Source organism: Vanrija pseudolonga, chromosome 2, assembly GCF_020906515.1.
Source record: "Vanrija pseudolonga chromosome 2, complete sequence".
NCBI classification, from domain to species: Eukaryota; Fungi; Basidiomycota; class Tremellomycetes; order Trichosporonales; family Trichosporonaceae; genus Vanrija; species Vanrija pseudolonga.
Window position 1 is genome coordinate 534060 of NC_085850.1, and position 23367 is coordinate 557426.

The 23367-nt window shown below is 62.6% G+C and overlaps 8 protein-coding genes across 8 annotated transcripts; 4 read left to right on the forward strand and 4 right to left on the reverse strand.

The window, feature by feature from the left end:
• The first annotated feature begins 48 nt into the window (after window positions 1-48).
• SET9 (Histone-lysine N-methyltransferase SET9) lies at window positions 49-4336 on the forward strand. The gene is made up of 9 exons (XM_062768472.1): window positions 49-470; window positions 583-629; window positions 686-751; window positions 810-1278; window positions 1327-1427; window positions 1465-1500; window positions 1541-2023; window positions 2066-3935; window positions 4030-4336. The coding sequence occupies exons 1-9, from the start codon at window positions 231-233 to the stop codon at window positions 4159-4161; spliced, it is 3444 nt and encodes a 1147-aa protein (XP_062624456.1). The 5' UTR covers window positions 49-230; the 3' UTR covers window positions 4162-4336.
• Window positions 4337-5590: 1254 nt separating this feature from the next.
• fyu1 (putative UTP--glucose-1-phosphate uridylyltransferase) lies at window positions 5591-8019 on the forward strand. The gene is made up of 6 exons (XM_062768473.1): window positions 5591-5719; window positions 5843-5938; window positions 6173-6249; window positions 6414-7138; window positions 7267-7607; window positions 7685-8019. The coding sequence occupies exons 1-6, from the start codon at window positions 5666-5668 to the stop codon at window positions 7889-7891; spliced, it is 1500 nt and encodes a 499-aa protein (XP_062624457.1). The 5' UTR covers window positions 5591-5665; the 3' UTR covers window positions 7892-8019.
• Window positions 8020-8338: 319 nt separating this feature from the next.
• tts1 (Tetra-spanning protein 1) lies at window positions 8339-9824 on the reverse strand. The gene is made up of 5 exons (XM_062768474.1): window positions 9678-9824; window positions 9429-9618; window positions 9302-9324; window positions 9141-9222; window positions 8339-9039 (listed from the first exon to the last, which is right to left on the reverse strand). Exons 1-5 carry the CDS (start codon window positions 9742-9744, stop codon window positions 8622-8624), a joined length of 780 nt encoding a protein of 259 aa, XP_062624458.1. The 5' UTR covers window positions 9745-9824; the 3' UTR covers window positions 8339-8621.
• Window positions 9825-10306: 482 nt separating this feature from the next.
• Window positions 10307-11292, reverse strand: Hsbp1 (Heat shock factor-binding protein 1). The gene is made up of 4 exons (XM_062768475.1): window positions 10820-11292; window positions 10678-10736; window positions 10619-10626; window positions 10307-10538 (listed from the first exon to the last, which is right to left on the reverse strand). Exons 1-4 carry the CDS (start codon window positions 11219-11221, stop codon window positions 10426-10428), a joined length of 582 nt encoding a protein of 193 aa, XP_062624459.1. The 5' UTR covers window positions 11222-11292; the 3' UTR covers window positions 10307-10425.
• A 108-nt stretch (window positions 11293-11400) lies between these two features.
• Window positions 11401-12759, forward strand: GEP4 (Phosphatidylglycerophosphatase GEP4, mitochondrial; the record flags this gene model as incomplete). Its single annotated transcript, XM_062768476.1, has 3 exons — window positions 11401-11537; window positions 11589-11665; window positions 11710-12759. The coding sequence occupies exons 1-3, from the start codon at window positions 11453-11455 to the stop codon at window positions 12757-12759; spliced, it is 1212 nt and encodes a 403-aa protein (XP_062624460.1). The 5' UTR covers window positions 11401-11452.
• Window positions 12272-15988, reverse strand: SPAC27E2.03c (Obg-like ATPase 1; the record flags this gene model as incomplete). Its single annotated transcript, XM_062768477.1, has 9 exons — window positions 12272-13103; window positions 13301-13473; window positions 13530-13729; window positions 13790-13960; window positions 14297-14844; window positions 15074-15542; window positions 15598-15698; window positions 15782-15890; window positions 15936-15988. The coding sequence occupies 9 exons, from the start codon at window positions 15986-15988 to the stop codon at window positions 12813-12815; spliced, it is 2115 nt and encodes a 704-aa protein (XP_062624461.1). The 3' UTR covers window positions 12272-12812.
• Window positions 15989-16214: 226 nt separating this feature from the next.
• On the forward strand, window positions 16215-16859 carry CDA_3 (Cytidine deaminase; the record flags this gene model as incomplete). Its single annotated transcript, XM_062768478.1, has 4 exons — window positions 16215-16260; window positions 16298-16334; window positions 16393-16548; window positions 16610-16859. The coding sequence occupies 4 exons, from the start codon at window positions 16215-16217 to the stop codon at window positions 16857-16859; spliced, it is 489 nt and encodes a 162-aa protein (XP_062624462.1).
• LOC62_02G001979 (uncharacterized protein) lies at window positions 16793-20705 on the reverse strand. Its single transcript, XM_062768479.1, has 3 exons — window positions 20316-20705; window positions 19364-20056; window positions 16793-19222 (listed from the first exon to the last, which is right to left on the reverse strand). Exons 2-3 carry the CDS (start codon window positions 19808-19810, stop codon window positions 17555-17557), a joined length of 2115 nt encoding a protein of 704 aa, XP_062624463.1. The 5' UTR covers window positions 19811-20056; window positions 20316-20705; the 3' UTR covers window positions 16793-17554.
• Window positions 20706-23367: the final 2662 nt, after the last annotated feature.

Genomic DNA, 23367 nt, shown 5'->3' on the forward strand with positions numbered 1-23367 from the left:
CCCAACTTGATTCACCCCCACCCACCCACATTACCCTCCCTCCCCCCCCCCGGCCCCTGTCACTTTACAACTCCACAACATTCATCCTCGTGCTCGCAAACCATTTTGTCGTCGCACATCCTCCCCCCCTCTTCCCTCCTCGCACACCAACTCTCCCACTCGCTCACTCTCGCACTGCACTCTTCACTCTTTCACCATTCCTTCACACCCATCCCAGGCTCGTGGCGCAGATGCCGCGTCCACCATCACAGCAAACACCAGCAGCACAAAGCCAGGACGCGGCTCTAGTCGAAACTCACGCGACTACATGCCCCGCAGAGGACCTCTCAGAGGATGACGACCTTCTCTCCTACGTCCTAGTAGACCAGCTAGGCGTCCTCCCAACAGACAGACTAGGCGTGCATCCACAACAAGTCAAGTTTGTAGGACCAAAGTACAAGAAGGACGATGTTTTGGCAATGCTCCGCAAGGTGAGTGCCCCCCGTGCCGCGGCGCGCCCGTGGTGGTGGCCCACCAACATCCCCCACCACCGCGACCCGTCTTCCCTCCCCGTCCAAGCTCCACACTAACACGCGATTACAGACCGTCGTCACAGGTGACCTCTCTGGCTGCGTCGACCTTCTACGAGAGTGAGTCGCAGCGCGCGATCGCATGCACGAGACCCAACTGACCCACCTCCCTGCAGATTCTTCGTCATCAAGGAGCACTTGGCAAATAAACAGACCAACAAGCAACGCGCTCGTTTTCTCCAGTACGTCTAAGTTACGACATTCCACACTAGACAACAACAAACGCTGACTGCGCATCAGGCATCTGCGCCGATATCTCTTGATCTATCTGCCCTCGTCGCGCATTGAGATTGCTCCCACCGATCGTTACTCGCACGTATCGGGCCACCCCGAACTGGCCATTTACGCGGTCGCCTACCTCACCCCGGGTGTCACCGTTAGCGAGCTCCAGGGCAGTGTCGTCGACCTGCCCGATGAGTGGCGGGAGGAAATGGACATTGGCGAGGGCTATGACGCGGTGGAGCCAGAGGGCGAGGAGGAGTCGGACGACGACGACGAGGAGGAGGGCGAAGATGAGGGTGACGACGAGGAAGACGAGGACAGCGACACCGAGACGGTGGCGGCCTCGAGACGTGCAGCAAAGGCCAAGGGCACAGAGGTTCGCCCTCAGCGTCGCAGTGGCCGCACCAAGCGTCGCGACTTTAGCATCGTCTGGTCCAGCCTCAAGGGCTGTTACCAGTTGTTTCTTGGCCCCGCTCGTTTCCTCAACGTGAGTGCGCAGAATTCGGTGTTTGCACGGCTGACCCTCGTCCCCCAGCACGACTGTAACCCTAACGTCGAGCTGCTCAGACAGGGCAAATTCGTCACTTTCAGAGTCCTCCGTCCTATTCTCGTCAACGACGAGCTCACGACCTTCTAGTGGGTACAGCGGCATGTACGGATACTGACAATCCAGCGGCGAGAACTACTTTGGCAAGGGCAACATTGAGTGGTGAGTGTGTGGTATTCTACTCGTGCTGAAACCCCTCCAGCCTTTGTGCCACCTGCGAGAAGAACCACCGTGGTGCCTTCTCACGGCCAGCCGACGCTACCGACTCGCCCGCGGTGTCAGCCGACCTCTCCATCGCGGCGAACGGCAAGGGTAGTCGCAGCCCCGACGCAGAGGACGATGACGAGGAAATGGCCTCTGTTTCCTTGACGCCTCGAAAGAGCCGCACCGCTGCCATTGCCAACGGCTGGGATTCTCCGGCCGCCTCATCCAGAGGGGACGCAGACGAAGACAGTGCGGACGATGAGCCCCGGCCTCGTATCCGCCCGATGCGCGAGGCGCGCAAGAATGCCAAGCAGCTTGTTTTCACAAAGCGTCGCCCCAAGGTCAAGCCCGAGGATTCCGACGACGAGGACCCTGCCGACGACGGTGACCTGCCAGCTAACTTTGTCCGCTGTAAAACCTGTGTCAAGCCGCTCATTGAGCGTGTATGGTTCAATGCTGCCTATTTTGATTTCTGCACCAAGTGGGTCCTCCGTTTCGTTCGGTCGCGCTGACTCTTCTGCAGATGTCTTCGCCACGCCCTCATCTTCGGACTCAACTGGCCCGCACGAAGATTAAACGACCGTCAACCGTTTCCGCCACTTCATCTCTGTCCCAAGAACTACAAAGGCCCGAATCTGATCAAACTTGATCCTCCTACGCTGGAGAAGAAGCCGCCTAAGAAGAAGGGCGGTGATACGCCCGTTGACGACGAGGTCGACTCGGTGGTCCACGTCAACGCCCAGCCTTTCACCCGAGAGGAGCGTCGCGCTGCTAGGTTCCGCCTGCATAACGAGGCCGAGGACATCGACACTGATCAACTCCGTGTGGCGGAATGGCAAAAGCAGGAGGCCAAGGAGAGGGCAGACATCGCCGCTCAGGAGGCTCGTGAAACTGCCAAGAAGTTGCGCGAAGAGGTCAAGCGCAAGAGGAACGAAGGCAAGATTCGCGGAACGGGCGTCTGGAGCCGCTACACCTTAGTCTCCAAAGAGGACGAAGAGAAGCGCATCGCCGAGAAGAACAAGGTCGTCAGCGGCACCAGGAGGGGCGGCCGTTATCGCGCCGACTCGGACGAGGAGGAGCTCGCTCGCCAGGCACAAGCAAAGGTCGACGAGCAACTTGCCAGGGAGAAGCGTAACCAAGAGAAGGCCAGGGAATACCGCGAGAAGGACAAGCGGAAGCGACTCAAGGCTGCCAGGGCTGCTGCCAAGGCGGAAAAGCGACTGCTGGCTGGCGAGGACTCTGCAGAGGAGGACGACGATGACGAGGAGGAGGAAGAGGAGGAGGAAGAGGAGGAAGAAGAGGAGGAGGAGGAAGAGAAGGAGGAAGAGGAGGAGGAAGTTGAGGAGCAGGTCGAAGAGGCTGCTCACGCCGACGGGGACACTGACGAGGCAATGGCGGACCTAGAGCCATTGGGTTCGGTTGTCGAGCAACAGATTCTCCAACCGCCCAAGGTGACGTCCACAAGAGCTGAGGCCGTCAGAGTCACTGGATCGCCTCGCACTCGTGGGTCGTCTTCGACCGTTGGAGCTGCCATTGTCGAAAAGCCAAGCCCAGCCGCCAAGGGGACGTTTACCGTTGCCGCAAAGACAGCAACTACCCAGCCGGCTACCCCGAGGGGCAAATCGACTATTGCGGCAGCCACCTCCGCCGCCAAACGTACTCCAAGCTCGACCGTTTCCTCTGCGGCTCGTCGCGGCACGGCAACCTCCGCGCCTGTCTCTCCCAACGACGTAATCGACTTGACCATTGACACGATTGACCTGACGGCTGATTCCGACGACGATGGCGAGCGGCGTCGCCCCCTTGCTTCCCTCAGCCCGGCCACTCGTCGTCGCGGCCCGGTTCGCGGTACCGACGACAGGTCGCCACCCGACTCGCAAACATCTACCTTTGGCGGCGACGAGAACCCAAGAAAACGTGGCAGACCACCGGGAACCGGCCACCACCAGAAGCGTGCCAAGCTGGCTAAAGCACGAGATGAGGCACGTGAACGACAGGCCGCAGTGTCGACTGCACAGGGAGCTACTCTTACACTTGTGCAGACTTCGATTTCCATCGATCCCATGTCGAAGAGCTGGAGGGAGGAAGGCGGTCCTCTTCCCAAGGGCTTCCTGGATCTAATCAAGGCCGACTTCCGCAAGGACGGCTCGGACCACCGCACCTCCCAGAACCCATCGATGGCCCGTTCGTCGCCCAGAACCTCGACGGTGGCTCGGGGCGCCTCCCCGGCTCCTCTCGACGAAACCTCGGCTGCGATGGACCACGGTCCCGACGCGCCGAGAGCCAGCTGCGCCGCTCCTCCCGCCCACCGCGTCAGCTCTCCATACAACCAGCAGCTTGGCGTCATGGATGGTGGACAACACAAGCGCAAGCGCGTGTCTGACAGCAGCGAGGTAAGTGTGCCAGTCGCGAGTTCGTTGTTGAACTCCAGTCGTCTGGCTCCCGGCCGCGCCCCCAAACAGCACGAGTTGACGCTCTTCTGCCCAGGCCTCCAGCACCACGCCAGGCAAACGCCGAGCTCGACAGTTTTTCCAATCGAGGACTCAGTTTTACACTAAACCGAGTGCGTCGCTCGGGGTTCAACCGGTGATCCCGGATGTGCCCCGTTCGCCCGGTTGAGTGCTGGGTCGTCTTGCTCGACTCTCTCTCTCTCTCACTCCCATGCCCCAGCCCTCCCCGTGACTAGAAGTAGACTGTGCATAGCATGCTGGGGGGTTTACTGGGTGGGAGTGTGTGTTTTGGTATCTCTGCGTGTGTGCGCTGCTTTGTATGCGTCATGTAGCATCATCATCATGTCCAGTTGGGGTGTGGGGCGGTGAAAGGTGGGTCCCAACCGAGCATGTTGCCACTGGGCTCTGGCTCATGTACTCTGACACTCTGGTTGCTTCTTTGCCCTTTGCGCCCTTCTGCTTGAAGTTTGTATCATCTCGCTCACCCACCTTCCCATCTGCCCAGCTGATGGAGCCAGAGTTGAGCCAGAGCTGCCTGCCCCACTCACCTTCCCCTGCAGCAAGCTCGCCACTCTTCTTCCCCTCTGACTTTTTCCTCCTCGAGCCAGCTCGCTCACTACTCCCTTCCCCGCCCACCCACCCTGCTGCGCGAGCATTACATTGCCCACCCGCCCACCCCTATGATCGCTTCGCGATCAAGAATGTATGCCACCACCCACCCCTCCACCCGGCTCCGCCTCCCCTTGAGTGGAATCAGGGGATCTACACGCCACTGCGGATCGCTCGTCCTCTTGATTGGGAGCAGGGGTGTGGGTGCCAAGCATGGCGTTGGGCCTGGCTGCGTTCTCAAGTGGAGGCTTACAGGTTGCCCCTCTGCCCGCCGCCGCCTGAGAACGCCATGGCCAGATCCCATCCTCGTTGCAGTGCACGATAGTCTACAAAGCAGATTTTCTTCTGGGGCAGCTGGCAGCAGACTTCGGTGATCGCGGATCGCGGCCGGCATTGACTTTGCACGATTGTGGGGACGCGCCATGATCTGCGCGCGCCCGCCTGCGGCATGCGGAGGAGGGAACGGCGGCGGGACAAGCAAAAGCGGGCCTAGGGCGCCGGCACCGGCATGCGATGCGGGCGGCACGGCAAGACGCGGTTGTGGGGGGTGACTGAGTTTTTTTGCTGCTGGCTGGCTGGCGGGCCAGCTGGCTGGCTGCTGGCGGGCGGGCAGTGTGGTGGCCCAACCTAGACTGTTGAGAGTTGACCGTCCGGGGTACGCGCCGAGTGCAGCACAGGTTGGAATCCTCTCGGCTCATGCACGTTTGCTGTTTCATTGGCTGGCGCGGGGAGGGGGCAGCCAGTACGGGACGCCACGTGACTGGGCCCTGAATCGCCGGCCTGGCGTTGCCTGGATTGACGCGTGCCAGCTGCCTGCCTGCCTGGGACACCTGCACACCTGACGCACCTGACGTTTACAGTCGGACCCCAGCCTCCGCCTGGCTGGCCTTGCCTCGCCTTGCCCCTTCCCCCCCCCGCGCCTGGACTCACTTTGGGGCTGTCATCCCACACCCCCCTCCATCCCCTCCCCCCAATACATATCATCATCATCATCCTTTCCTCCTCTCTTCTCTCTTCTCTCTCATCTGTCCAAAGCAAAGCAAAGCACTAGACTTCTAATCGCAATGGCTGCCAACCTCGCCCCCCAGCCCCCCCGCCAGCGCGGACACTCGTCCATCGTAAGTCGCCAGGCAAAGCCGGCCGTCGTCACTGCCGCCGGCACCGGCTACGACAACATCAGCAGCGACATCACCCCCACGCCGTCATCATCATCCATGGGCACACGCTGACATCCATCACAGGACTTCAAGTCGGCGACGACGGGTATCGCTGCCAAGACGATGCGCAACGAGCTCAACCGCATGGTCGCCGGCGTGACTGACCCCGCTAAGAAGAAGGTGCGTAAAGGGCCAGAGAGAGTGTCTAGGGGCTGTGTCGTGTCGGCGTCTGTGTTACGAGGCCAAGGGAGGACGAGCCGACGTGTCGCTGCTAGCGCTGTCGCCGACGCACACTGGCGCTCCTCTCCTCTCGCCATGATCGCGCCGTCTAAATCCAGACGAAGTGGACACGACACACGCGGGGCGCACAGACATCAAAATCCCAAGCCCACGTTTGCTGACGTGACTCACCAGATCTTCTCCGCCGAGATGGACAGCTTCTTCATCCTCTTCAACCGTTTCCTCACCGAGAAGGCCAAGGGCGAGAAGATGTGAGTTTTGATTCGCGGTGCAAATGTGGGACCAGACGGGCAAAGGGCGGTGGTCGCGGCGGTGTACCCAGTGCCTGGTGCCCTTGCGCGCAGCCCACGTTCGACGCGCGACGCGCTTGTTGTGATCGGCCCGTTTTGTGCTCGGCGCTAACAAAGTGCTACAGCGACTGGGACCGCATCCAGCCTCCCAAGCCTGACCAGGTCCGCCCCTACAAGCAGCTCGAGAACGTCGACCCCGCCATCCTTGGCAAGCTTGCCGTCCTCAAGCTCAACGGTGGTCTCGGTACCACCATGGGCTGTGTCGGCCCCAAGTCGATCATCGAGGTCCGCGAGGGCATGACCTTCCTCGACCTTTCGGTCCGTCAGATTGAGCACCTCAACGAGAAGTACAACGTCAACGTGCCCTTCATCCTCATGAACTCGTTCAACACCGATGACGACACTGCCCGTATCATCCAGAAGTACCAGAACCACAACATCAACATCCTTACCTTCAACCAGTCGCGCTACCCCCGTGTCGACAAGGAGTCGCTCCTCCCTTGCCCCCACGACGCCAACTCGGACAAGGCCAACTGGTACCCTCCCGGACACGGTGACATCTACGACGCCCTCAACAACTCTGGTCTCCTCGACCAGCTCATTGCCGCCGGCAAGGAGTACATCTTTGTCTCCAACGTTGACAACCTCGGCGCCGTCGTCGACCTCTCCATTCTCCAGACCATGATTGACTCGCAGGCAGAGTACGTCATGGAGGTCACCGACAAGACCAAGGCCGACATTAAGGGTGGTACCATCATCGACTACGAGGGCAAGCCCCGTCTTCTCGAGGTCGCCCAGGTCCCCAAGGACCACATTGACGAGTTCTGCTCGACTCGCAAGTTTAAGATCTGTAAGTGTAGCAGCACACCACGCGTGAGCGTGGTGGGCGGGTTGTAGGGAGCACAGCACCTATACAGTTGGTGCCGTGATGCTCGCCGAGACCCGGCCACCCTCAGCGACCTCCCCTGACACCCTCAGTCAACACCAACAACATCTGGATCAACCTTAAGGCGATCAAGCGCATCATGGACAACGACGAGCTCTCGCTCGAGATCATTGTCAACAACAAGACGACCGACAAGGGCCAGGAGATTATCCAGCTCGAGACTGCCATTGGTGCCGCCATCAAGCACTTCGACTCGGCTATCGGCATCAACGTCCCCCGTTCGCGTTTCCTGCCCGTCAAGTCGTGCTCCGACTTGCTGCTCATCAAGTCGTCGCTCTACAACCTCCAGCACGGTGTCCTCACCATGGACAAGTCGCGCGAGTTTGGCGGTACCCCTGTTGTCAAGCTTGGCGGCGAGTTCAAGAAGGTTGCGGTGAGTACCCCAGTGGCTGCGTGGCTTGCCGACGCACTGCCCATTGTCCCGAACGTCCCCCCTGACGCGCCGCCCAGAACTTCGAGAAGCGCTTCAAGTCGATCCCCGACATCAAGGAGCTTGACCACCTCACTGTCTCGGGCGACGTCTGGTTCGGCAAGGGCATCCGCCTCGCCGGCACCTGCATCTTTGTTGCCACCGAGGGCAACAAGATTATGATTCCCGACGGCACCAACCTCGAGAACAAGCTCATCACTGGCAACCTCAGCATCATTGACCACTAAACGCATCCATCTCCATAACCCAAAACCTCTAGTCTTGTCTTGCGTTTAGCGGATAGGTACTTTTTATTAGTATTCGAGGCGTCTGCGTGTTAGTCGCGCCGGCGCCGATTCGGGATGCCGTATTCGATGTATTTGGATACGAGCAGAGTCGTGCGACGTGGAGGGTGGGTGAGACGCTGGTCAAGCTCGCAAAGCTCGTGCACCGAGAAGTTGCATTGATGTGTGTGTGTGAGCGACGTGTCAGCCAACGTGTCGTAAACACGAGCGCCGGCATCTCGCCATCCGCATCAAGTCGATCACACTCGGCGCACTCGGCTCGGTTGGCCGACCCTTAGTCCATGTCCCAAGCCACCGCGGCTCATTCGCCGTTCCCAGCCAGGCCGGTCAGTCGACCTCTTTGTCTCCAACTCGCTTGCGCGGCTGTGCACCACGCTGCTGTTCAAGGCCCTCGCTGGTAACTACGACTGCATTCAACTTGCGCGCGCACGCATATGCGGGGTGCCTCGGCTACGGCGCAATAGGGCGGTTATCTAACAATAGCCAACGCTCAGAGACTTGCACGGCAGGCATGTCGCTGAGAGGGACCGGGGGTGATTGGTGACGAGATGGGGGAGGGGATTAGAGGGTGCGTGTGTGTGGGGTACGGAGGAGGGTCGGGGGGAGGATTAAGTTGGTGTTAAGGCTGCTGCTGCTGCTGCTGGGCACGAGGTGCTCGCGTCGCTCAACAGGCTTACTGCCTGGGAGCGGCAGGCGCGGGGCCGCCGGCGGGCGCAGGTCCGGGCTGGGGGACGAGGTTGCCGCCGCCCCAGGTGTGGATGGCGCGCTTGACCGTGGTCCAGGTGTTCTGGATGGCACCGGGGTGGCCAGCGGCGAGCTGGTCAATCTTTGCGCCGATCGTGTTGATGGTCGAGCGCGTGAACGGCGAGGCGTGGTAGCGGAGTCTGATGAAGTGGGCGAGGAAGAGGGGAGCGACAAACGAGCCGCGGAAGGTGAGCGCACCGAGGGTCACGCGGACGAGGATGAGGATCTCGGCGTAGGCCACAAAGTTCATGGCCTTGTCGTAGTTGCCCTTGACCCAGAGCTGAATCTTGCGGCCGAGGCTCTCGGCCCAGTTGGGTGGCGGGCGCTGGGCGCCGGCTGGGACTTTACTGTGTTGTGTGAGCGGCGTTGTCGAGCGTGGCCGAGCGAGCAAGCCCCGGTTGTAACTCGTCCAACCGGCCTCCCGCCTGCCGCTCCCTCTCACACTCACGGGTAGAACTTGGGGAGGATGTTAGTGCGAAGGAAGGTTGCGCAGTGGAACAGGGAGAATGTCGCGAATGGAAGGATCGTGACTGTGGAGTGTCAGTAAGAGGTTGGGTGATGAAGCCTGGCTTCGCGGGGCGGTGTCCCGCGACCGCGCCGTAAACGCACCGTTGATGGGCTTGGAGATGAGCCTGAGGGTGTTAGTTGTGCGCGATGAGGTGTACAGCAGGGCTGGATTGCTCTCTGCTGCCTGCAGCGGCACCGGCGACGCTGCTCGCTCCTTCCACCGACTCACCAGTAAAACGCCAAGAGTCCATACTGCGCATTCTCGTCGACAAACGCGCGGCGCAACCACGCCGTGCCCGTCGGCCGGCCGAGCGACTTGAACACGACAATCGAGTAGGACAGCAGCGCACCGAGGTACAGGATGCGGTACGGTGTGGTTGGGGTTCCGCGGAAAAGGAGCGTCTGGAGGAGGATGTAGGCTGTGGTGGGTGGGGGGTTAGCGACGAGCGCGGCGGCGACAGAGCGCATCCCAACGCACCAGAGTTGACGAGCACGGTGAGGTGCCCGAATGCCCAGAGGTAGTGCGGATCGAGGATGGATGCCATGGTGGGTGGGGGTGATGGGGCGTGTGGGAGTGGGTGGTGGGAGGGTGGATGGAGCTGCTGGCTGGCTGGCTGGCTGGCTGGCGGGTGGCGCGGTGCTGCTGTGTGTGTGGGTGGCGGCGGCGATGGGTACGGCGGAGTGGGGTGAGCGCCGAGTGAACAGTGGTGGATGCTGAGCTGGCGGATGTGTCGGACGACGAGGGAGAAGAAGAAGTGATGGAAGCAAGCGAAAGTGGGAGAGGAGGGAGGAGGGGAGGGGGATGACTGCGAGGTGGGTGGGTGGGGTGGGGAGCGAGGTGTGCGCAATGTGACGTACAGTGAGGGGGCAGGCAGGCAAGGGGGGACGGCGGTGGCAGGTGGGAGACGCTGCTCAAGCACAGGATTGGTGGACACGGAGTCGGGCGACAAGTCCGCGCGTCGACAACGACGGGCAGCAACAACGACGCGTGGACGGCGACACCGCGCCGCTCACGACCAGCACGGCGTCGCAAGGCAACAAGCACAAGCACCTCGGCGCCGCCGCGCTGCGGTGGCAAGAGCGGGCTGTGCGCTGCGCCGCGCTGCGCAAAAAGGTCATAATAGCATACATGTACAGTGGGGTACGCGGCGACGACTCGCTCGCTCGTCGCCACGACCTCGTCATCATCACTACACCGGCGTCATCACGCCCACGTCCAGGCCCGCCTATATCGTGTTCTTCTTGACTGGCGGGGTCGGGCTCGCCGGCTCGACGCCGCCGTGCATCAGGTCTGCGATGGCCGTCTCGAGGTTGTCGATGCGGCCTGACATTTCCGTCACTGCGAAGGTTGTTAGCGGGGAGGGGAAGGGAGGGACGGCGTGCAGAGAAGCTAGCAAGCTGCGACCTCGATGGACTCACTTCGTGACCTGGGAAGAATGTCAGCGAAGCCTAAAGCGATCCACACCCGCACAACTCACAGCACCTGCTCGGACATGAGGTCGAAGCGCTCCTCGAGCGAGTTGAGGAGGGTGTCGACCTGGGGGCGGGTGAGCGGGGGCCAACGACGGGGCAGCGACGGCGCGCGCGGCGAACACACACCGGCACCATCAGTGTACTCACAAACCCGCACAGCTCGCCAGGCGTAGCGACGTTCTTGGCGTTAACGCCGACGGCGTCGGGCGCCTTGTCCAGCTTCTTCTTATCGGGGCTCGCAGACCCGACCATGCTCAACCGGGCGGTATGGAGCGCAGGCGTGGTGTTGTTGGCAGTGGTGGTGGGGGGGTTGGCGTTGGTCATTGCTGCAGCTGATGCTTTCCTCGTGGGCGTTGCGTCGGGCGCTTGCACTTGCTCTTGCGCGTGCACGGGCCGGGGCGAGGTCGGCGGTGGTGGCGAGGTGGTGCTAGCTGTTGGCACGAAGAAGACGTCGGATGCTGTCGGCGACGTCAGGCCCGGGGATGGCGACGCGCTGGACCGCGAGAGGGACGACGACGTGCGGATGGCCGAGCGGCGCTTGAGGCTCATGCAGTAGGCTCGTGGGGTGCGGCGAGCGACAAGCGGAGTGGTGGTGGTGGTGGCGACGCGACGGACGAAACGCGGACAGACAAAGCACAGGGCGTGTTGACAATGTCGTCGCGCGGCTGCCGCGGGGTCAATCGCACTTGTTGGCTCGGCACGGCGAAATTGGCTTTGATGCTACTTCACAACCAACGTCACAACCATCAACAACACCACCCTCCCTTGCCGCCTGGCATCATGCCAGTAAACCTCCCTGCGCCGGTCATCAACCTGCTCGGGCTGCTCCGCCCGCGGCTGCTGCGGCCGGACTTGAAAGCGGCGAGTGAGTCGGGGCGTCGCCGCATTGTTTCCCAACAACTAACACCCGACACAGCCATCGGCCATGTCGACTGGAAGGGGCTACGAGGGGAGGGCTTCAACGCCGTCGTGATAGACAAGGACAACTGTATTGTGGGTGGTGGCGAGCGAGCGTGCGTACCCCGCTGACGGTACAGACCCTCCCGCACGCAGACAACCTCTACCCGCCCTACACGCCAGCCTGGCGCACCCTCCTCTCCGCCTTCCCACCAGGCCGGGTACTCGTCGTCTCCAACTCGTCCGGCTCGGCAAAGGACCGCGGCGGGATCGGCGCCGAGGCGCTGACCCTGGCGCTGGGCACGCCGGTGCTCAACCACGCCGCGCCGAAGCCCGCGTGCAGCGCCGACATTGTCGCGTACTTCGCGGGCAGGCTAGGCAAGCCCCGCACGACGCGCAGCGAGCTCCTCCGCCCGCTGAGGAGGGTACAGCGCGCCGAGGATGAAGCCGAGGGGGTGTTGCTGGGAAAATGGCGCGACGAGGTCGAGAACGGGCCGCTGTGCGGCGGGGAGCGCGACCCCATCTCGCCGCCGCGGCCAGAAAAGCTCCCCCCGCCCGAAGAGGAGCCGGCGCCGACGGCACCCCCCGCCACCCCCTCGCCCCTCCGCCTGCTCGTGGTCGGCGACAGGCTGTTCACCGACACGCTCCTCGCGCGCCGGCTAGACAAGTACCTCCCCGCCCCCGGCTCCGTGCTGTCCATCCAGACGACCGACCTGCCGCAGCCGAACGACGTGCGGCCGCTGCGCGCGCTCGAGGAGCGGCTCACGCGCGGCGCGACGACGCCGTTTGGCGAGCAGTACAGTCGGTTCGTGCGCGTCGACCCCCCGCTACCCGTCGTGCCGCCCCCAACGCTGGCGGAACGTCTCAACCCCATGCAGCTGCTCGAGGACGGCGGGCCGCCCATCACCTGGCATCCGCGCTCCTGGCGCTGCCGCCCTGTAACGGCTGTGCTGTTGCGCACGCTCGGCCGCGGGTTGCGCGTCGCTACGCTGAGCGTCGGCATCGTCGCCGTCCAGCTCGCGCGCGGGTTGCGCGCGGCGAGCTTGTGGGCCCAGGCACGGTGTACCAAGTGGAACGCGCAGCGCAGGGCGGCGGCACAGGCGCAGGCCGAGGCAGAGGCTGAGGCCAAGGCCGCCGAGGAGGCTGCGCCATCAGACAGCGCCGCAGCAGACAAGGTCAAGACGGCGTAGTGGCGCGCGGCGCGCGGCACAGACTAGACAAACGACGTAATTATGCATTGCATTTAGACTATCTCCGCGGCAGCGAGCTTGTCCTCGAGCCCGCCGAGGCCGACAAGGCGGCGCTGCAGGCGCGCGACGGCCGCGCGCTCGGCCGTGAGCTCGGCACGCAGACGCGCAATCTCGGCGTCCTTGGCGTCACAAGACGCGCACCCCGCCCCGCCGCCGCTGCTCTCCACGACCCCGACGTCGACCCACTCGCCCGGCGGGGCGACGTTGCCCCAGTCGACCTTGGACAGGAACGCCTCGATGGGGTCGGGGGAGGCGGGCGCGTCGGCGTCGGCGTCGGCGCCGTCCTGCAAGACGTCAGCGGTGCACCATCAATGCTAGGGGGCGGGCCACTCACTCCCCACAACCTCAACCTCAACCTCCTCACCGCCTCCCCTTCGCCTCCCCCTCCGCCCACTCGCACCGCTAGCGGCGCTCGTAGACTCGCCTAGTACGGCCTATACCGCGCGCCCGGCCCGCCCCCCGAGTGGAAATCAGACCTCACCCGTCCGCCAGCGCCGTCCTCGCCGTCCTCCGCGTCGTCGAACGCCCCGTCGTCGTCCTCCTCGTCATCGTCGTCGTCGTCGCCAAAGCCGAAGAAGCTCGACGGCTCGCCGTTCGGCAGGACAGAGTCGTGCAGCGCCGAGCAGGCCGACAGGGCGGAGAAGAGGCCCTCGACTGGGCGTGGGGTCAGCTTTCACGCTACGCAAGGAGGCAGCGACGACGCAACGCACGCTTCTCGGACGGCACAAACACGCGCATCTCGGACAACGGCGCATACTCCTCCTCGCTCTCGTCCACCTGCCCCTCGTCGATCTGGCAGTACAGGTGTGCCGGGGTGGACTCGCTCGCGGGCGTGAGCGCGTGCAGCGTGAGTGCGGGGAAGGGGAGGGTGAAGCCTGTGCCGCCGTTGGCGGGGAGGAAGGACACGGCGCTGTGCGGGCGAGGGTTAGCGAGCTAGCTCGTCTCCCTCGTTCTACACGCCACTACTTACGCCTCCGTGACATACAGCCGCCCCTTGACGCGCGGAGCCGCGCCACTGCCGTTCGCGCCTGCACCCGCGCCCTCACTGCCGCCCCACGTCCAGCTGCCGCTCTCGACCACCACCTCGGCGTCGTCCTCCCACCGCAGCACGGGCGGAATGTCGGCGAACGAGGCCGGCGTGCTGGACGTCAGCTCGTCGTGCGCCGCTGGCGATATTGAGGGGGGCGGGGCGGTGATTGGTGTGAGCATGGCGGTGTGGTGGTTGATGCAAAGGATGTTGGTCGTGTTCGTTCGATCGTGTTCGAGTTGTGACGTTTGCAGTGACGCCGTGGTTGGAAATTTTGGTCCCGCCGATACAACTTCGACGAGCTCGACTTCCACCTCGTCGCGTCCTCCTAATCTCATGCTCGTCCACCTCGCGCCACCTCGCTCCGCTCGGTGGCCGCTCGGTGCCCCTCGTAGCTTCTAAACATGCATATGCCTACTATATGCCTACTATCCCGGCTGCCCGCCTTACTGACCAGCCTTCCAGTAGCAAATGTCACCGTCAACAATCTCGTACGTCTTGCCCTGCTGGCGCAGCTTGCCGTCGGCCTTGACGGCAGCCTCGGAGCCGTGCTCCTTCAAGTCCTTGTACGACATGATCTCACCACAGACAAACTTGTTCTCAAAGTCCGAGTGGATGACACCAGCGGCGGCGGGCGCCTTGATACCGTTCCTGACGGTCCAGGCGCGCACCTCCTGAGGGCCGCAGGTGAAGTAGCGGATGAGGTCGAGCGAGGCGTAACCGGCAGTGGTGATCTTGCCGAGCTGCGAGGGGTTCTTCTTGCCAAGACCAAGCTTGTCGCCCTCCTCGGCAGCCTCCTCCTCGGAGAGAGCAACAAGACGCTCCTCGAGCGAGACGGAGAAGGGGATGAGCTGGTCTCCCGGGTTGTTCTCGTCAATCCAAGCCTTGATCTTGGGGAGGTACTTGTTTTTCCTCCTGACAAAGTCGCGCTCCGAGAGGTTGACGAGGTAGGTGATGGGCTTGGCGGTAAGGAGAGTGAGGCCGTTGATGATCTCGACCTGAGTTTTGTGTCAGCTTGTGTCGCAAGAATGATTAAAATCAAGGACAAGGCGGAAGAATAAAACGAATCAGGTAGGTTCTTAGGTCTCATTAGGTGTGTTCGGGCGTGACCCCGACTTCGAAGAGCTGGGTTTATAGAGCGTTTCGCTCTTTATCATCAGATAAGGGGTGGGTGTGTTGCGGAGCAACACGTGGGGGATTGAAACAGGATACCGGAACGTAACGCACCTCCTTGTTGGTCCACTGGCCCTTGCGCACGTCCTTGTCAGCAAGGAGGTGTGCGTGGATGCGCTCGACGGTGGCGAGCTCCTCGCGCTTGGCCTTGTCGGCGAGCGAGACCGAGCCGGTGGAACGGACAGCCTTCTTGAGGACCTCGATGGCCTTCTCGACCCACTCAATGTCCTTGAGGCGGAGCTCGGTCGAGATGGTCTGCATGTCGCGCACGGGGTCGACGTCTCCGTCGACGTGGATGACCTCTGCGTCGTCGAACGCGCGCACCATCTGGAAGATACCGTCGACCGCGCGCACGTGCGACAGGAAGGCGTTGCCGAGACCCGCGCCAGTCGACGCGCCGGCCGTCAGACCAGCAATGTCGATGCAGGTCAGGAAGGCAGGGATCTTGTTCTGCGGCTTGTACACCTCGACGAGCCAGTCGAAGCGCTCGTCGGGGACGGGGATACGCGCCTCCTCGGGGTCGCTAGCGAGGGCGTCAGCCCGAGCTTGCCACAGCTGCAAGTCACACGCCCACTCACATCGTGGCATAGGGGAAGTTGGCAGCCTTGCCGAGGTCGGTCTTGGAGAGGGTGTTGAAGAAGGACGACTTGCCGACGTTGGGGACACCGACGATACCGATCTGCGCGGGGTGTTAGCGAGGGGTCCGTACCCCGAGCTCCTTGCTCCGCTCGGCGGCCTGCAGCCGCCTCGCTTTGCACTCACCTTCAAGTTGTTACCCGGACGACCGAGGATAACCTTCTTCTCCTCAACGACCTTCTTCTTGGGCGGCATCTTCTTCTTTGCTTCGGAACGGGCGGAAGAGTGGAAGAGACTATAAGAGGCGACAGTAGCGCGGGGCTGTACACGCGTCGCACACGATACTAGGGATACAACGGGGAGTGTGAGGCGGAAAGAGAACAGGACGGGCATGCACCCGACGAGTCAAAGATGATGGGATCGCGACTTATATGGTGCGTGCCGACGAGCGTAAAAAAGTGTCAAAGGGCCATCCGGGTGCGAGATGCCACGCCGAAACTACGGAAGCAGAGTCGCGTGGCGAGGTGACCCTGCCCTGCCTCCACCTCAATGCACCACAAGGGCAAGAGCCACAAATACAACAACCCGCGCCCTGCAGCTTTCTGCCATCACACTCACAATGGACCCGACGCAGCTGCACGCGCTCATCAGTTCCGCCTTCAAGGGTGGGTAAGGAGACAAGAAACAGTTCTGACCCAGCAGCACGCGATAACGCGCACGCGCCGTACTCCAAGTTCCGGTGAGCAAGTCGAGGCGAGGGTCGCGTATCAGCTGGTTGGCCTGCTCACGCCCCGCAGCGTCGGCGCCGCGCTCCTCTCCTCGTCCGGGGCCCACATCGCAGGGTGTAACGTCGAGAACGCGTCCTACGGCGCCGGTATCTGCGCCGAGCGCACCGCCATCGTCAAGGGCGTCAGTGAGGGCGAGAAGCAGTATACTGCGGTCGTGGTGGTGTCGTGAGTTGGGCGGCGGCTCGACGGCTCGCTCGCGCGCTGACGCGCGCTCGCTTTCTTGTAGCGACGTCCCCACCCCCACCATCTCGCCATGCGGTATCTGCCGCCAATCGCTCCGCGAGTTCTGCCCCCTCTCCACGCCAGTGTACATGGTCGCGTCGACATACCCGGCCCTCGCGCCCGCCGACGGGCCGGCGCCGGCCTTCCTCGCCCCCGGGGAGCCGTGGCCGCGCACCACGGACGAGAAGGTCGTTGTTGTGCTTACCCTTGAGCAGCTGCTCCCCATGTCGTTTGGGCCCGACAACTTGACCTAGAGGGGCGTTGTCGGTGGAGGCGGCATTGGGATGGAGTCTGCGTAACTCGTCCGCTGGAGAGGCGAGGCTGTCTACGGGGAATTGGGTCGAATTGCGAGACGAGCTGCTTAAAGTGCTCCAGCCAAAACCCTCGCCCACCTCCCACCTCCCCTCGTATTGGTGCAAGAAACAGTCGGCTCGCGCCATACATACTGCTAAATAATGACTACTATTCTTCACTACATGAAGATTGAAAATGGGGTATCACTGGCCGCTCTGGGCTCTTGTATTTACTTTACTGGTTTTCCGGTATAGATCGTGGTCGTCGTCGTTCATCATAATACTCATCACAAAAAGGTGGTCGTTAAGAAATGGGGGGTCGTCTCGTCCCAGCCGCTGCCGGGGGTATACGATTAGCGGCCGGCGGGTGGGTGGGTTGGGTGCAGTGGTGAAATGGAAAGAGTCGAGATGCGGTTGAAAGGGTGCAATGCCCTCGTTGAGCGAGCGGCTGGCGGGCTGGCGAGACGAGGAGATGAACAAGGTAGTGAGATCGAGGCGTGTGTGGAGCAATGTGCAGGAGAAGGAAAATGCCGTGCGCGTGATGATTAAAACAAGTGGTCAAAGCCTAGGGTCCGGAATACGTGCGGTGGTGGTGGGGTAGGGGAGGTGGGGTTGTGTTGGTGGTGATGGCACAAGTCGGTGGAAGCATGCTGCGCTCATACAGCCGCGCCGTTGACGGCAAACATGGGCGCTCCGTCCGCTCCCACGACCTGGGCGCCCTCGAGACCAGGCGGGCTGCTCTGAAGACCAGGCCCAGGGGGAGGCGCAAGCGGGTTTTGGAACTGCGGGTTGTAGTAGATGGGAACACCGGTCAGATGGCGCTGGTTTACGGGCGTCGCTGGCGAGTAAGCGGCCATGCTGGCACGCTGAAAGTCGGCGTGGTGGCCATAGTGGCTGCCGGGAGCGCCAGGGCTCGGCATCGCCGGCTGCATGTGAACGGGCGCGGGCATAATGGTGATACCCGGGGGTCCACCGTCCTTTCCGCGAGACGTGATTGGGCTCGAGAGGGCGTGGTGCGGGTAGGCACCGCGCCACTCGCCCTCATACGGGCGACCAAGAGGCGGAGCTGTGGCGTTGGACCACTGCTGAGGGGTAAACCTGCCCTGGCCAGTCAAAGGCGTCTGGAGCGTCGGCTGAACCGGCGATGTCGTCGATGACGAAGAAGCGGGCTTGGACTGTGGCGTCTCCGGCATCTGAACCTGAGTGAGGCGCATGGTCGTTGGGATTGACGGCGTCGACGACGATCGGCTGACAGCGAGCGGAGCCACGTCCGAGGCCGTCGACGACGTCGAGGGCGACTTTAGCGGCGCACCGTCCTGCACGCGAGATGGCTGCGATGGGGTATGAAAGGCAGAGCTCGTGTTGGGCGAGGCGGACGTCGTGGGCGACTGCGTCATGGACATGCGAGTGGCGGGATCCAGGGTGACCTGGCCCGTGCCACTCTGTACGCGCCACTTTTCATAAGCAGCAGCAATGTCCGTCGCCATGGCCTCGAGGTGCTTTCGCTTGATACCGAGCTTGGTCTCGAGAACGGCACCCCATTGGCTGTCGTTGAGGGCGAGCACCACCGCCGACGAGAAGAAGACGCCTTCAGGAGAGGGCTGCTCACCTCCGCCGGCGGTCGCGACCATTGACCTGCTGGCAAACTGTCTGAACTCGGCAGGCAAGTCAGGCACTGGAGGCGGCGTCGGCGAACGGTCTGGCGAAACCTCCATAGAGTCGCCAAGAGACGAGTGGTCAGACACTGAACGGCGTTGGGCAGGCCGGCCGGGATTGAAGGGCCCCACTCCCTCGAGCTCAGGGTCGATGATGACGCCTAGGCCAACCCTGGCGTGACGTTCGTCTTCGCTATCCGACTTGCGCCGCTTTGCAGGCGATGGCCTTTGATCGGCATGCAGGCCAAACGGCTGAAATTCGGGCTGGTCGGACGGACGGCGAGACGCAGTGACACTGGCGAGGGCGACGCTCGAGGGACGAGGCTTGGCTCTTACAGTGGCATCTGGGGATAGGCTCAGGTTGCCAAAGACGGCCGTGTGTTCCTGCCATGCGGGGTCGTCGGTAAAGTTGATGCCACCCGGGGTCGACATGGTCGGCGAGAACGAGTGGCTGGGGGACGACGAGTCGGACATGGACGTCGAGCCGGCCGACATGGCAAACGAAGTCGTAGGCGACAGCGAAATGCCCATTGGTGGCAGGTTCGAGTAGGTGGAAGACGCCGATGAGGGCAAGTTGTCAAACGCCAGGGAGGAGGGCGCGAGAGTGGACCGAGAACCAGAAGAGAACGGCATGGCTTCTCCAGTCGCCGTCACAGCAGCCTTTGCAGCCTGAGAGGGAGACGCGTTAGTAACCATCTGTGTGGAGAGGGAGTGCGAGCGTGTGTGTCACGACGCGGTGCGCGCGTTTGTGTGTGTGTATGTGTGCGTGATGGCGCACGCGCGCCGTGTGTAAAAGTGATCGACACTCACCTCGCGTTTCTCCTTGTCGCGCAAACGCTTCCTGCGCTGGCGCTCGCGACCCATCTCGCGCTTGCGCTGCTTGCGCGCGTCCTCGTCGGTCATTGGAGGCTTGATGCCGCGCGGGGCCATTTCCGACTTGGTCGACATGACGGCGTCGGCGTCATCGTACGGCTCGACAGAAACCTCGAGAGCGTTTAGGGGACGATCGGCGACACCGCCGGCCGCTGCCGCTACTGCGCGTCTTGATCGGAGGCGCGTAGGAGTTGCGTGCGTGACATGGAGCGCAGGAACGTGGGCTGGCGATGAGTGGGACAGCGTTGGAGTGTGGTCCGAGTCTGTCATTGATCCAGCGGCCGTCCCGTGGTGCATTGCCTGGTGGTGCAGGCTGTACTGGGGAGCGACGGGCTGGCCACCCTGTGCCGAGTCGTGAAACGCATACTGGAATGGAGCGTACATTGTAGGTGTGCCGTCGTGAAAGAAATGCGACGGCGGCGGCGGCGGCGGCGGCGGCGGGCGGCGGGTACGGGAGTGGGGTGGACAATTATGGTGTGCCGTTTACGCGTAGACAGAGTTTAGAGTCGTCGTCGTTTGGGTTCCAAAATCCCCAGTGGCAAATGATAAGAGCAACAAGACAAAGTGACAGGCGTCGTGTCTGTCTTCTTGTTGCGCGAGGAAGCAGGGAGGGGGCGTGTCTAGGTCGGCCTGTAACGAGAGCGTGTTGGTGGGGAGTCGAGAAGAGCACGCGCGGCGGGAGGGGTCGAAGGGCGATGGGAGGGGGCGGCGCGCGCGCGGCGGCGGCGGCGGTGTGCGGCGGCGGGCAGTGAGGGAGCGACGACCAACGACAGATCGACGAGGGTACGCGGTGCAACGAGAAGACGACCGTCAGCGCGCGTCCTTGTCTTTGGGGGTGCGAGAGTGTGCAGATATATACACACACAGGCGCGCGCGCAGCTCTACTCACCCTTGTGCCCCTTTGCCTTTCGTGGCCGTTCTACCCGTTGCAGGGTAGTGGCCGCGAACCGATGATGCGCGATGTGTGCGCGTGTAGACACAACGAGACTATGCTGCTTTTAGAGTTAAGAACGGAGTCGTGGTGTGATGAGGGAGGCGGCGGCGGCGGCAAGTGCAGCGGCGGCGAGGGCGAGCGAACGAGCGAGCGAGCGAGAGATCGGCCCTAAAGCTACGTGGGGGGTTGGGTGGGTGGGTGGTCGTCGGAGTGGGGAGAGATTGTCCACGTCCGTTTGGTCGTCGACTCTTTTCCTAGTTAAAGGAAGAGTCGTGAGAGAGAGGGGGAGGGAGGAGGAGGGGAGAGAGGAGGAGAAGAGGGGAGAGGGGGATAAGAGGGGAGAGGGGAGGGGGGTGGAGAGAGTGAGATGTCGATGGTGCAAGGTAGTTTGGTGTGGCTGTTGCAGGAGCGAGCAGTAGACAGCCAGGCCCAGCGTAGTGTAGCGTCTCTCGCTCTTGCCGGTCGGCGGCGGCGGCGGTGAGCGGCAACAGACAGCAGCAGCAGCAGCCAAGCAGCAGGAGGGTCGGCAGCAGCAGCAGCGCAGCCCACCAGCACACAACCCAGCCAGCCCAGCTTCTCCCCTGCACGCGCGCACCCACTTTGAGCCGAGACGGGAGGAGGAATCGAGGGTAAAAAGGTAGTCCAGGTGGTGGCCCCAGGGTCCAAAAAGGACCACTGGCGGCGTCAGTCAGCGCGGGGTGGGAGAAGGGGGGCGAGGAGGAGGCGGCGAGGCTCTGACGCACTGCAGCCACACCCACCTGCACCCACTCTGGCATGCTGGCTCGCAACAACCGACCGACGCGTTCTGTTCCTTGCAACCAACGGCAACCAGCAACGGCACGACGACGACAGATGCATAGATCGACTCACAAGGCTGCAGCCCAAGCAAGGGCGAACGAGCCGCGACGCCGCGCGCGCGGGGCCACGACGCACGACATCGGCGACGGGACAGCCGAGTCATGAACAAGATCATGCATGCGCATTTCGCTCGCTCGCTGTTGCTGCTGCTTGCCGCGGCATGAGCCAGGTCGTGCTGCAGTAATAGTAATAGTTAGAATACCGGGCCGGCCGCATACCCCGCGCGTCAAGACGGTTGCCCCTTGTTCTGTTCCTTGACCCTCCCGAACCAATTCAATTTCCCAAGGCCACTAACTAGCGACGACTTGCTGCTATACTCTTCCTAGCTGCTGGCGTTTGAACCAAATGCAACGCAATGCATAGCGTGCACGACGGACTGCTGCACGCGACTGACTACTGCGACGTGCCAAACCAAAAACTCGCACTCTCCGTTCTTGTCCGCGCGTTCCCCACCTGCCTTGCCTGCCGTGAGCGCGGCCGAGAGTGTCCCTTCAGCCGCCGCCGCCTCGATTCTTTCCCGTTTCTCTTTTGATTTTTGATTTTTTGCTGCCTTTCTTTGCTTGTCGTCGCGCCGCGCGCCGCGGAGACAGAAGAGCGGGCGGGCTTGTTCCCTCCCTCCTTCTCTCTCCGCCGCGCACGGCGGCCGTGAACGACACAAGACGCGGACGCGGGCACCCACATACCCGGGGATGCACACATTCATAACGTACACGATGCATAGCCCGACATCATCTGACTGATTCACTTGACGCAAGCACGCGTCGTGGGTGCGTGGGTGTGTGTGTAGCTCATGTCAGCGCCGCATGCCGCAGGCTGTAGCTGCCCGCCCAGTAGTCTCTCCCCCCATCATTCATGCCTCGCCGCCCTTGTTTGCCCTGACTCAAACGAATCAATCGCGCGCTCGCGTATGTGTACAGAAGGCAGTGGCGGCGGCGGCGGCGTGAAACGGCTGTCGCAACCCAGTAAAGGCAATGTGCATGGCGTAGGCGGTGCCGGGCGGCGGCGCGACATTGAGCCACCAAGATTGCCTCCCTTTGACTCGGAAACATGGCAACCAGGAGACGCACGCACGACGCAGCACGCACGCACGCACGCACGCACGCACACCTAGCCCAGTTCTATGCTTGTTCTCCTGCACATCTGAATGTGTGTCGCCGGGGGTCGTACGCCGCCGGGTTGGGCTGGGAAAGCTGGCGCCGCCAGTCAGCTGCGATGACGGCAGCGTACTGGTTCAGGCGACGGCGACCCGAGTTTTGCAACAAGCTGCTGCTGTCGCCGTTCCTGTCAGCATACAGAGTTTGCGCAGTCGCATCGTCTGAAACGCCACGGCACGGCGTAGTAGAACGAGTAGTAGTAGCTGCTCTGTCCATTCTCGCGCGATCGGCCATGGAACGTGCGGGGTGTGCGAGTGGGAAGGGGGATAGATGGCCACATTCTTGCTGCGGGCGATGCCTCCCCTTGCCCTGGTGGTCTGGCCTGAATGAGTTCTGCTCTACCACGCACGCCGTCCTGACGAATATTCACGCCAACAGCTGCGGCACCTGCTCGAGCTGGAGCATGTGCCCCAGCATGGTAGTTTGTGCCAAGAGCAAGCGAGCAAGACAGCTGCGAGCACCTGCTCAGCTGCTCTGCTGCTACATACCTTCACCCGCCATCGGGGCCGCCGTCAGGTCCAGCACACACCAGACCCTGCACTTCGCGCGCGGCAGGGGCAGGCAGGCATGGCCACTCTTGCTGGGCACATCTCCCCCACTCTGTCAGTTCACACCCTCATCACATTGTGGAGCCGCGCCTTTGCCCCTTCATTACTAGCTCGAAACACTGATGCACTACGTCCAAATCGGATGCAAAGGGCACCGCCATTCCCCAGCTGCAGGAGTACACACGCCCCCTCGTAGCCCTGCAGCGCCCTGGACGTGTCATGTTAATGGGGAAAGCGGCGACAGCATCGTTCCAGTGAGAGTTGGGTGGAGTCGAGTGGGCAGGGTGCGAGCGACGGCGAGCCGCGGCTGCTCTGTGGGCAACGGCTGTCCTGCATGTGTGTCTGCCGCAAGCGCGAATCTTGCACAGCCATGTTCCTAGGAGGGATATCCAAGTTCCAGCGGCGAGAACATGCAGGAGCAGGGCGAGCGAGGGCGAGGGCGAGGAC